The 13,464-nt window shown below is 40.7% G+C and overlaps 1 protein-coding gene and 1 long non-coding RNA gene across 2 annotated transcripts in view; one reads left to right on the top strand and one right to left on the bottom strand.

Annotated features, from left to right (window-relative positions):
* The window catches only part of LOC139535353 (uncharacterized), a 62,214-nt gene that overhangs the window by 27,995 nt on the left and 20,755 nt on the right, over window positions 1-13,464 (top strand). The gene's annotated exons all lie outside the window — the stretch shown is intronic.
* tmem74b (transmembrane protein 74B) lies at window positions 11,045-13,116 on the bottom strand. The gene is made up of 2 exons (XM_071334677.1): window positions 13,007-13,116; window positions 11,045-11,978 (listed from the first exon to the last, which is right to left on the bottom strand). The coding sequence occupies exon 2, from the start codon at window positions 11,919-11,921 to the stop codon at window positions 11,175-11,177; it is 747 nt and encodes a 248-aa protein (XP_071190778.1). The 5' UTR covers window positions 11,922-11,978; window positions 13,007-13,116; the 3' UTR covers window positions 11,045-11,174.

The raw sequence follows: 13,464 nt of genomic DNA, 5'->3' as shown, positions 1-13,464 counted from the left end.
ATATTAACATCAGTGATGTAGTGGTAAAAAAGGTGGGTAATGGGTAAACTATAAGGATATGCATCTTTCACTTTCAAGATGATTCGATACATATCTAGATGCATGCTCCGATACGATAAAGGAACCATGTGATTCGGTTTGATTAATCAAGCAATCAAATGTATTTATAAAGCCCTTTTGATATCAGCAGATGTCACAAAGTGCTTATACAGAAACCCAGCCTAAAACCCCAAACAGCAAGCAGTGCAGATGTAGAAGCACGGTGGCAAGGAACAACTCCCTAGAACTTAGGAAGAAACCTAGAGAGGAACCAGGCTCCGAGGGGTAGCCAGTCCTCTTCTGGCTGTGTACATGGCCATTAAGAATACATGGCCATTAAGGCCAGATTGTTAATCAAGATGTTCAAACGTTCATACATGACAAACAGGGTCAAATAAAAATCACAGTGGTTGTAGAGGGTGCAAAAGGTCAGCACCTCAGGAGTAAATGTCAGTTGGCTTTTCATAGCTGAGCATTCAGAGGTTGAGACAGCAGGAATGGTATAGAAAGAGAGAGAGAGAGAGGGAGATTAGAAAACAGCAGGTCCGGGACAAGGTAGCACTTCCGGTGAACGGGTCAGGGTTCCAGAGAGGCAGAACAGTTGAAACTGGAGCAACAGCACAACCAGGTGGACTGGGGAGAGCCAGGAGTCATCATCCCAGGTAGTTCTGAGGCATGGTCCTAGGGCTCAGGTCCTCCGGGAGGGAGAGAGGGAGAGAAAGAGAGAATTAGAGGGAGCATACGTGTGTGCGTGAACACTCAGAGTGTGGTGTCAGCAAAACAACCTCTCATTCAACGTCAACAAAACAAAGGAGATGTCACGTCCTGACCATAGTGCTTATGTGTTTTGCTTGTTTTAGTGTTGGTCAGGACGTGAGCTGGGTGGGCATTCTATGTTGTGTGTCTAGTTTGTCTGTTTCTGTGTTCGGCCTAATATGGTTCTCAATCAGAGGCAGCTGTCAATCGTTGTCCCTGATTGAGAATCATATATAGGTGGCTTGTTTTGTGTTGGGATTTTGTGGGTGGTTGTTTCCTGTCTCTGTGTTTTGTCTGCACCAGAAAGGACTGTATCGGTTTTGCCACATTTGTTGTTTTGTAAGTGTTCACTTTTCGTCTGTCATTAAATATGTTGAACACGGAATACGCTGCGTCTTGGTCCGATCCCTGCTACACCTCCTCTTCAGACAAAGAGGAGGAAGGCTGCCGTTACAGGAGATGATCGTGGACTTCAGCAAACAGCAAAGAGAGCACCCCCCTATCCACATCGACAGGACAGCAGTGGAGAAGGTGGAAAGTTTTAAGTTCCGCGGTGTACACATCACGGACAAACTGAAATGGTCCACCCACACAGACAGTGTGGTTATGAAGGCATAACAGCGCCTCTTCAACCTCAGGAGGCTGAAGAAATGTGGCTTGTCACCTAAAACCCTCACAAGCTTTTACAGATGCACAATTGAGAGCACCCTGTCGGGCTGTATCACCGACTGGTACGGCAACTGCATCGCCCACAACCGCAAGGCTCTCCAGAGGGTAGTGTGGTCTGCACAGCGCTTCACCGGGGGTAAACTACCTGCCCTCCAGGACACATACAGCACCCGATGTCACAGGAAGGCCAAAAAGATCATCAAGGACAACAACCACCTGAGCCACTACCTGTTCACCCCGCTCCCATCCAGAAGGCGAGGTCATTAGAGGTGCATCAAAGCTGGGACCGAGAGACTGAAAAACAGCTTCTATCTCAAGGCCATCAGACTGTTAAACAACCATCACTAACACAGAGAGGCTGCTGCCTACATACAGACTTGAAATCATTTGCCACTTAAATAAATGGATCACTAGTCACTTTAATAATGCCACTTTAATTTTTTTAACCTATTTTACATTACTCATCTCATGTACAGTATATGCTGTATTTTAAACCATCTATTGCATCTTACCTATGTCGCTCTGTCATTGCTCATCCATATATTTATATGTGTATATTCTTATTCCATTCCTTTACTTAACCTTGTGTGTATTAGGTAGTTGTTATGGAATTGTTAGATTACATCTTAGATATTGCTGCACTGGTGGAACTAGAAGCACAAGCATTTCGCTACACTCGCAATAACATCTGCTAACCATGTGTATGTGACCAATAAGATTTGATTTGAATTGGACACCAGATAAGACAGGATAATTACACCAGATATAACAGACTGACCCTAGCCCCCCGTCACATAGACTATTGCAGCATAGATACTGGAGGCTGAGACGGGGGTCGGGGACACCGTGGCCATGTCCGACAATACCCCTGGACAGGGCCAACCAGGCCGGATATAACCCCACCCGCTTTACCACAGCAGAGTCCCCACACCATTAGATGGGTATTAACAGACCACAAACTTACTACCCTGAGACAAGGCTGAGTATAGCCCACGAAATTCTCCTCCACCGCATGAGCCTGTGGGGGTGCACCACCGGACAGGAAGATCACGTCAGTGACTCAACCCACTCAAGTCAAATATAGCACAAAAAAGTCTGGCACGATGTGACACACCCCTCCTAGGGACGACATGGAAGAGCACTAGTAAGCCAGTGACTCAGCCCCCGTAATAGGGTCAGAGGCAGAGAATATCAGTGGAGAGAGGGAAGCACACCAGGCAGAGATGGCAAGGGCTGTTCATCATGCTAGTGCCTTGCCGTTCACCTTCGCACCCCTGGGCCAGTCTACACTCAATCATAGGACCTACTGAAGAGATGAGTCTTCACTAAAGACTTCAAGGTCGAGACCGAGTCTGCGTCTCTCACATCGATAAGCAGATCATTCCATAAAAATTGAGCTGTTAGCTTAGAAATTCTAGGGACAATAAGGAGGCCTGCATCTCGTGACCGTAGCGTACGTGTAGGCATGTACAGCAGGACCAAATCAGAGAGATTGGTAGGAGCAAGTCCATTTAATGTTTTGTAGGTTGGCAGTAAAACCTTAAAATCAGCCCTAGCCTTAAAAGCACTGTGTGTGTGAGTGAGTATCCCTAACCTTGCCAACAGACAAAGAACTATGAATGGATCAGTGGTTCACCAATCAGGGCCTTGTGTGGTAACAGTAAAAATGCAGTATTTTTAGGGGCACTAAATGTTCTTGCAACATTCCCATCCATGAAATATGTCAAGAACATTAATATCTTATGTTCTGAGAACATGGCAACCATGTTCTGTGTATGTTTGGTTGGACGTAGATTGAATATTCTCTAAACCCCTGAATACTGGACACATGAATGTTCTTGCAACGATCCCATGAAAAAGTGTCGAGAACATTACTATCTTAAATTCTGAGACCACGGTAACCACGTTCTGGCTATTTGACATTAAGGGAATGTCCTCTAAAGTTGTGGGAACATTTGTTGTTAGCTGGGATTTAACTTTTCAATTGAGCCTTGTATCATGTGCCATATTACTTTGCTATATCTTTTATTGGTTTGAAGGGGATCCCCATTGTATAGAATGAGCAATCTTAGGTATTACAATCTGGTACCAGGTCCTTTCTAAATGTGACCGACGACTCGATTCGGTCTTATGTATCAAAATTTAAAAGTGTATTTTTTACATTTGAGAAAATGGCCCTTCAATGTTTTGGTACACCTACTGGAGAGCTCGTCTTTGTATACACCCATTCAGCATCATTCACACCCTCTTAAGCCTTAGCCCCACCCACCTCTTTAAGGATTCACATGTGAGGCCATGTACTAAACAACCAAAAGTTTCAAGACTAAAAGCTAATTTAATCTGTAGTGCCAGAATGTGCTCTGGGAGTTCGTAAACTCTGAGCTTTGTCAGATTGTCTGTTTGTAAATTCAGAGTTTTTCGCTCCCTGCGTATTTAGCGCGCACATTGGACACTCTGGCCGAGGAGTAGGGTTGATCCGAGTGTTTTGACCCAACAACAGCAGTCAAACACCCAAGCTATCTGGCTAATGTTGGCTAGCTTACTAGCTACTTCCAGACACAAATGAGAGAACAGCTCACTCTGACCATTTTACTCGCCCTAGCAGAGCTGGTTAGGCAGTTTTTTTGTTATCCAGAGCGTTGATGACTGCAACTGTGCTGTAGGCAAAAAATGTATTACGCTTTTTTGCCAAGGTTAATTAACTGAAACGCATTCGTAAATTTGTCAGTTATTCTGCGCTCTGTCACACTCAGACAGAGTGCTCTGAAATTTCAGTAGATAGCCAGAGCGAATTTACCAGCTACGTCTATCGGCAGTTGTCGCTGTGTCATCATGAACATTCTATTGAAATGGTTACTTGCATAGTGGAGTCTTTTGTTTAGACATGTAGCTAGCTAGCTAAACAATGAACCATAATCCCAACTCACACCGTTACTACCCGGCTCTGAGATACGAATAATGTTGCTACACAGATCATACACGTAACGTTAGCTAGCGAGCCAGCCAGCTAGCGTTAGAAGGCCAGCATCTCGGAGTCGCTTCTTCCCTGTTGACGTTGAGACTGGTGTTTTATGGGTACTATTGAATGAAGCTGCCAGTTGAGGACTTGAGATGGGTCTGTTTCTCAAACTAGACACTCTAATGCACTTGTCCTCTTGCTCAGTTGTGCACCGGGGCCTCCCACTCCTCGTTCTATTCTGGTTAGAGCCAGTTTCCGCTGATCTGTGAAGGGAGTTGTACACAACGTTGTACGAGATCTTCAGTTTCTTGGCAATTTCTCGCAGGGAATATTCTTCATTTCTCAGAACAAGAATAGACTGATGAGTTTCAGACGAAAGTTCTAGGTTTCTTGCCATTCTGAGCCTGTAATCGAACCCACAAATGCTGATGCTCCAGATACTCAACTAGTCTAAAGAAGGCCAGTTTTATTGCTTCTTTAATTAGCACAACAGTTTTCAGCTGTGCTAACATAATTGCAAAAGGGTTTTCTAATGCTCAATTAGCCTTTTAAAATGATAAACTAAGCTAACACAAAGTGCCATTGGAACACAGGAGTGATGGTTGCTGATAATGGGCCTATGTATGCCTATGTAGATATTCCATACAAAATCTGCCGTTTACAGCTACAATAGTCATTTACAACATTAACAATGTCTACACTGTATTTCTGATCAATTTGATGTTATTTTAAATGGACAAAAAATGTGCTTTTCTTTCAAAAACAAGGACATGTCTAAGTGACCCTAAACTTTTGAACGGTAGTTTAGATGTGATTGAAATGAGATAATAATTGTTTGATTTACACTTTGTTTTAAGCTTGAACTTTTATTGAGTGTACTTTTGAGTTGACATGTCTTCCTTTTAATAATAATTTGTAACTGGTAATTGGTTGTTTGTGTTTAATTCTTATCTTCAATGGACATTTAATCATTGAGCAGTTCTCCATACTGTGTGGGTTTTATTATATTTCCTATTAAGTAAATACATATCTTTAGGAGTGCCTTACATATTAGGTGTAGGCACTGCTCTACATTATTTATGGTTATGCCTATACATGTTTACACACATTAACCGTCACATGCTGACTACTTACAGACCACCTAGTCTAATGGACCTATTATTTAGGTGTGTGAGAGTACTATTAGACTAGATGGTCTCTATGAAGTCAGACTGTCAGCCTTTGATTAGCTAGCAGAAATAGCTAGCTCGAGTCGTGTCTCTTCCACTCTCCGGCCTTGGACTGTTGCCTAGCAACAGGTCAATTCCCAAAATATGTCACACATGCAATACGGTAACCAAAACAGTCCCTGACAGAAAAAGCTAACCAGGGGAAAGAAAAAAAATTGTGTCTCACTACACTCCACTGTAAACAATATGGCAGTACTTGAAATTGATACAACTTAATTTGATAGGACTTTGTGCAGATTCAGATTCCCTTTCTTTATATTTATGGCCTCCGTTCTAGGAAGAAAGGCATGCCTTTCATTAAATAGTAGAAAACAAATAATTCAGTCGACATTATGGTGACATCATCTATATCAGTGTTTCCCAACTCCAGTCCTCGAGTACCCCCAACAGCACACACTTTTGTTGTAGGATTTGGGAAACGTAGCTTTAAAAATGCAAAATTCTCTCAGCCTCATTGCAAAGAAATTGTTGAATAGCATGAGATTAGGTATGAAACGTAACATTTTTCTCTCTCCCCCATTGCAATATGTGTAGAATTGCAGAAAATTTGCTTTAAAAGAGCAACATTTTCTCTCAGCCTCATGAGCTTCAGGGAGCGACTCTCTACCACAGTACGATGTCATGCAGACTGGTACTGACAAATCAGGAATTAAAGATGATTCAAGAGGTATTCAATACACTATAGAAAATCCAACCCTGCCCGCGTTCCCCTTCCTATAGCAATCCCACCAATCAGATAACCCCTTTTATCACCGGCCAGTCTTATTTACAAGTCCACAGATTGAGCTGAATGTTCATATTGGGCTGATAAGCAGCAAAAATAACTGAGAGTCAACCACTAAGAGAAACAATAAAGAGGAAACAATAGAAAAGTAGAATAGAGAGAATAGAAACAACAGCAACAACGGTTTATTTGTCATACTGAAATTATTCTTAAAAATTGTCACATATACAGCTCTTAGATATGTCATAAATGCAACAAAAATGGGGCATTGGATTTTCACAATATCTCACAAAACAAACATGCAGTTTCAACAGCTTACTCTCTGTTACTCTTGTATCGCCAAATAAGACTTCATCACTAAGTAACTGTATGACTGCTCCTTAAGAACAAGACACACATTGGCTAACAGTCGATGGTACACATAGTTGTCCTTTACTGATCCTCAAACATGCTAGTTCATTTTGCTGTGCTGATCATTATCATGGGTTAATAACTTAAAATCAATTGAATTATCACTGGTCAGTTTTCCAAGGTCTCAGGGTGTATCCACTTCCTTAAAGGTTTTGTGTCCTCAATTTTTTTAAACATTGAGGGCATTTCTACACTTTAAGATGAAGCCAAAACAAACAGGATTGTTTGGAATACACAGTGTGGCGGCTAACTTGGTGATAATGTACAGTTGAAGTCGGAAGTATGCATACACTTAGGTTGGAGTCAATTAAACTTGTTTTTCAACCACTCCACAAATTTCTTGTTAACAAACTATAGTTTTGGCAAGTCGGTTAGTACATCAACTTTGTGCATGACACATGTCATTTTTCCAACATTTGTTTACAGACAGATTATTTTACTTATAATTCACTGTATCACAATTCCAGTGGGTCAGAAATTTAAATACACTAAGTTGACTGTGCCTTTAAACAGTTTGGAAAATTCCAGAAAATGAATTCATGGCTTTAGAAGCTTCTGTTAGGCTAATTGACATAATTTGAGTCAATTGGAGGGGTACCTGTGGATGTATTTCAAGGCCTACCTTCAAACTCAGTGCCTCTTTGCTTGACATCATGGGAAAATCCAAAGAAATCAACCAAGACCTCAAAAAAAATTGTAGACCTCCACAAGTTTGGTTCATCCTTGGGAGAAATTTCCAAATGCCTGAAGGTACCACGTTCATCTGTACAAACAATAGTACGCAAGTATAAAGACCATGTGACCAGTAAAACCAGTCCTATATCGACATAACCTGAAAGGCCATTCAGCAAGGAAGAAGCCACTGCTCCGAAACCGCCATTAAAAAAGCCAGACTACGGTTTGCAACTGCACATGGGGACAAAGATTGTACTTTTTGGAGAAATGTTCTCTGGTCTGATGAAACAAAAATATAACTATTTCGTTATGTTTGGAGGAAAAAGGGGGAGGCTTGCAAGCTGAAGAACACCATCCCAACCGTGAAGGATGGGGGTGGCAGCATCATGTTTTGGGGGTGCTTTGCTGCAGGAGGGACTGGTGCACTTCACAAAATAGATGGCATCATGAGGCAGGAAAAGTATGTGGATATATTGAAGCAACATCTCAAGACATCAGTCAGGAAGTTAAAGCTTGGTCGCAAATGGGTCTTCCAAATGGACAATGACCCCCAGCATATTTCCAAAGTTGTGTAAAGATGGCCTAAGGACAACAAAGTCAAGGTATTGGAGTGGCCATCACAAAGTCCTGACCTCAATCCTATAGACAATTTGTGGGCAGAAATGAAAAAGCATGTGCGAGCAAGAAGGCCTACAAACCTGACTCAGTTACACCAGCTCTGTCAGGAGGAATGGGCCTAAATTCACCCAACTTATTGTGGGAAGCATGTGGAAGGCTACCCGAAACGTTTGACCCAAGTTAAACAATTTAAAGGCAATGCTACCAAATACTAATTGAGTGTATGTGAACTTCTCACCCACTGGGAATGTGATGAAAGAAATAAAAGCTGAAATAAATCATTCTCTCTACTATTATTCTGACATTTCATTCTTAAAATGAAGTGGTGATCCTAACTGACCTAAGACAGGGAATTTTTACTTGGATTAAATGTCAGGAATTGTGAAAAACTGAGTTTAAATGTATTTTGCGAAGGTGTATGGTAACTTCCAACTTCAACTGTAATTGTGATAACATAAGTTCCTGTGTGGCTTTTGTGTGTAAAATGTGAAGACGATATCATGCTAACCGTCATTCAATCGTCAAATGTCAACATACATCAGTATTGCATCAACCATAATATGAATACTGTGAGCATTATTGTGATGCCACAGTTGTTCACCTTTTGGGATAGTTTACATTCATTCATGCTCCTTGACATGACGGCAAAAACAGACGGGTACCCAAACTAAGTGAGAAGGTATTGAAGTGTATTCCAGTTGTGCATACGTGAAATGTATGTATTCACGTGTAATAACTGAAAACTTAGACTAGCAGGGCCTTTATGAGTCCAACATCTCTGTAGTAATACAACATTACCTAACATTCATCAAACACAATCAGATTAACATGGACATTCAACGGATCCTCTCTTTTTAACAGTTTGAATAACAAGCAATGCAACATTACTCTTGGTCATAACCTATAGACAGACACTTTATTGATTGTTGAAAACACCATTATAAGAAAAAGCCTCCTAAAACCTTGAACTGATATCTACGGCTAGATTACTCTGCAAGTTTCATCAATGTACAATACTTATGAGTAGGCCTATGACGTGAACAGCAGCAATTGTGGAGGTCAAATATTTTCTACGTTACATTGATCCAACAATGGTTCTGTATATACACTGTATAGAAATAGTTGTTAAATATCTGTAAACTTAATTCTCTGATATATTGTCTATATTTGTTGTGAATATAATATTAACTCCATGATTCAAAATTAAAACAATGGCCACCTTTACATAACTTACAGTATATATGGCTAATAGCAGTAAGCCAGATATTTGTCATTTCTTCCAGGAAAATGTGCTCCACCTTTCCAAAAGTGCATTTGCCAATATGGACCAACAATGAGTGTACAACACAGAATTTGAATTATTTTATATTATTTTACTTCGTATTATTACTATTATTATTTGTTATTATTGTTTCACTCACTTCTCGTTGACCTGCATTGTTGGAGCTCTGAGCATACGAATTTCAATGTACCCTGCAAACACATCTGCAACCCTGTGCATTATCCTACCTAGGATAGGATAAAGTAATCCTTCTAACCCCCCCCCCCCCCCCTTAAAAGAGTTAGATGCACTATTGTAAAGTGGTTGTTCCACTGGATATCATAAGGTGAATGCACCAATTTGTAAGTCGCTCTGGATAAGAGCGTCTGCTAAATGACTTAAATGTAAATGTAAATGTGACTAATACACTCTGATTTAGATTTGTTTTTATGTTGGGCTATTACATTTATTACATACACTGACGGGATATCAACTTCGCAGTTGAATTGTAAGAGAAGACAAATTGCCAAATCCTTAGCCTCAGTTGATGTTAAAGGAGCCTTAGGTTTTAGTCATTAATATGCTTTCTGAGCCTTATAAATTGTCTCATTCAGTTGCTCTATATGTAATGCATCACCAGATGGTAAGAAAATCGTAATCTGTACACTAGTACTTTATTCTTACCACTTTCTTTATAAGTGATTAGCTTTCTCCACTAAATCATTTGAAAAGGCCTTTGGTTTGCATCAAATAATTTGGTCTATAGTAATATTTCATTTGGATAATAACTGTTATCTGGAGGCGATATATTTCATTATCACGAATGTTTGATATTTATAATAAATAAATATATATTGTGCTGCTGCTGTTTAACATGCTGATTTGAAAAGAGATAGGGGGGGGGGAGAGAAAGAGAGATTTATTCTTCCAGCGCCATTTTTCCATTACAAAGTTTCATAAGGACTTCTCTGATATATGATCTATGTTACCAAATGGCTCTAATGTATTTTTAAAGATAAAGGCTAAATTTGTAGCAAACAACTGGGACAATTATAGTATATAATTATGACCCCATTTCTTTGGTCAAGACCTTGCATGATGGTGTGTGTATGGACATTCTCCTTAACACATTTTGGAGGAAAAGTTGTTGCCGGTTCTCCACATTTGGTATATATATATTTCTACACCATTATGAAATAAAATAATCTGTTGTTTTCCATAAATTCAGCAAAAACCTGGCCCAAAGCCTCTGATGCAAATCTAACATTTCACTTGCTTAGATGTTTTTGTTTGTGCTGCTGTATATTCTTGCCAAGACCACGTTATAATAACAACCAACAGGTTAAGTGGCTCCAGTGAGTTGCTACATATTTAACTTGGCTTATTGGCTCACATGAGCTTAGTATGTTAGCATATGTGTACACAATTTACAGCGACTAACTTTTTAAGGCATTGTATCCTTACATGATAATAATAACAACAATAGCATTTGTAGGCCTATACATATTGTACATGTTTTGTTCATTAACAATGTGATACATATATTATTCAGACATATATTCAAGTCTTGAAAAGATGCTGATAGCCATCTGTTTACAGCATGTCAAGTTAGCCTATACAATGAGTTCCTCAAGGGTGCCCATTGTGCTTTTCAGATCCATCTCAGTCTCTGATTTGATCCTACATCCATCAATACATGATGTGTAGTTCCAGATGTGCTCTTAGTCTTAACCACATTCAGCTTACCTGGCTTGCTTCACTTTTCACAAAGCCCCTCAAGCAATGATTACAACCCTTCACATAGTCTGTGGATAGAAATGTGCTCAGATTGTGCTACTCCTGTTGGGTCCCACTGGACATCTGTGTTCCATCTGTACTTGTGGCAGGAGCTGTGGTGCCAGTGTGACTAGGTTCACATTCAACAATAGATTCTCCCCCCTCGCCCAACTGTCTCATCCGCAGGTGAATCGACCCGTACGTCTTCCTGGGTTGGACAAAAGTCCTCTGGCGGTACAGCTCACCTTTGCATATGGACACCATTAGCAAGATGGACAAGAGCATCCCCCCTAGAGTCAACAGTCCCAGGCCTGCTATGATACACTTGTCGAGGTGCGAGCCCAGTTGTGCGTAGTACATCTCCAGTTTCTCCATCTGACGAGCTGACACCAGGTCTGGGTTGACCTTAGCCTCTCGGGGGATGGTGTAGGCAATGATTACCAGTACTATTCCACCCACCAAGAACACCAGGGCAGATATAAACCCATAGTCGACAGAATGGTCATTGAAGTCAGTCACATGGCCCTCCTCAGACCGGGGTGAGAGTTCATTTCGCTGGAAAGGCTGGGGTTGTGTCTGGTAGCCCCTATCATTAGACATGGACCGATGAACACTCGAGCTGGCTGGGTCACTGAACCGCATCTCGTGCTCTTCTTCCTGATATGACGTGTTCTCGATTCCAGCTCTGGGCGCTGTCCGGGGTCCTTGTCCCTGTCCCGGAGTTGTAGCGGCCTCGCAGGCAGCGCGCTTGTCCCCATCCCCCAATTCATGGAGCTCTACGGCATTCACAGACTCCATCGACATTCAGTGGATCTGCTCATGTCGTTAAATTATTTCGCCCTTAATTATTTTGCTGAACACCTGCAGGAATTTATGAAATTATGAAATAGACATTGACATGTAGGCTATTACGCATGCTGTGCCTGCCTCTCAAATTTGAATAGTCCACCATATTTAGTGAAATCTAAACGTAATTTAAATCGAAATAGTATATTCTAGGTTAACAAAGGCCACAATATATTTCTTTAAATTAGGTAGAATAACATATGCAGCCGTCACAAAACAAGAATTATTTCAAATTAAAGCGTTGAAGTGTGTAAACCTTGGTAATGGAGAGCGTATTCCTTAATCAGGAAAATCACTGCCTAGAAGTGCACTAATCACATTGAACGCTGGCAATGTTAACAATCCAAACCCGCATTGACTGATCCATATAGGCGATTTTAATTATACGTATATTAAACACTTCACTGTTGATTCGCAGATTGTAGACTATTTATTTGGGAATAAATGCATCCCTCCCACCATTTAACCTCGATGGAACGCCACCATGTAGTGCTACTGTTGGTAACACAGATGCTCCGATTATCATTAAACGGGGTGGAGAGAGTCAAAAAACGTTGATATATTATTAACAAGAACAGCCTTTTTCATGATCATAATCATAGCTCATCTGCTAATTGTAGGCTACCAGATCTAGAGATTGACGAGGGTCTAGCTGTGTGACAATAGGCTGTAGGCTAAATATTTACCTTAAACAGTCGGCTACTGACACACTTTCTATATGAATTAGGCCTACATATCATGAAATCCCTTCAATTTTAGCACACGATAGAGGTTTAATAGTTTTTAAAAACAGTGCACAATCAACACTGGCATGACCTTGATGACCATCACAATAACGTTGCCTATTTATTAGATGAAATGTTACGTTTTGAGAGGTCGATATCTATATATAGGCCTATGCGTCAATGAATCAAAGAGGACAAATATTCAACAAGAATCACATTAGCCTACAATACTATAACAAACATCCTATGCATAAAAAAAACAGACGGCCTACTACTCTATTGATATATCAATATTAAACACAGTAAAGGAAAACCTACCCCAGGTGTTGATGCACCAGTGCTAAGATTTTTTTTGTACAAAGATGCCGGTTGCGAGTGAGACCGAAAGACCTCGAGAGCGACTGGCCATGCGCAAACAAACAGTGTCGTGAAATTGGTGGTTGAAAGCGAGCACATCGCTTCAGTCGGTAGTAGAGCCTTCAGTCATATTAAAAGCATAACCTGCACACAGAGCTGTAACTACGTATGAGGACGAGATCCGGACCTCGGTCATTTTTCCTAATTTGTAAAAATAAAAAATATATATATATAGCCTATTTATATATTTTATACACAATAAAGAAATCAGTTACGGATGAACATCTAAATATTATTCCCAGCATTGATCAAAGCTCAGAACGCTTATAGGCCTATTCTTGATCGGACTGCGTTTCTAATCACGCCTGTCTCTTTGTGAACGAGTAGAATCATTCCTTATATTCGCCTGCTTCCCCCGG

The sequence above is a fragment of the Salvelinus alpinus genome, chromosome 12 (genome assembly GCF_045679555.1).
Source record: "Salvelinus alpinus chromosome 12, SLU_Salpinus.1, whole genome shotgun sequence".
Lineage (NCBI taxonomy): Eukaryota > Metazoa > Chordata > Actinopteri > Salmoniformes > Salmonidae > Salvelinus > Salvelinus alpinus.
Note: the sequence above shows the minus strand (reverse complement) of the source record. Positions and strands in the feature narration are given on the sequence as shown.

What these genes read in the sequence shown, in the direction of transcription:
- tmem74b (XM_071334677.1), bottom strand. Translation starts at nt 11,921, where the DNA reads ATGTCGATGGAGTCTGTGAATGCCGTAGAGCTCCATGAATTGGGGGAT.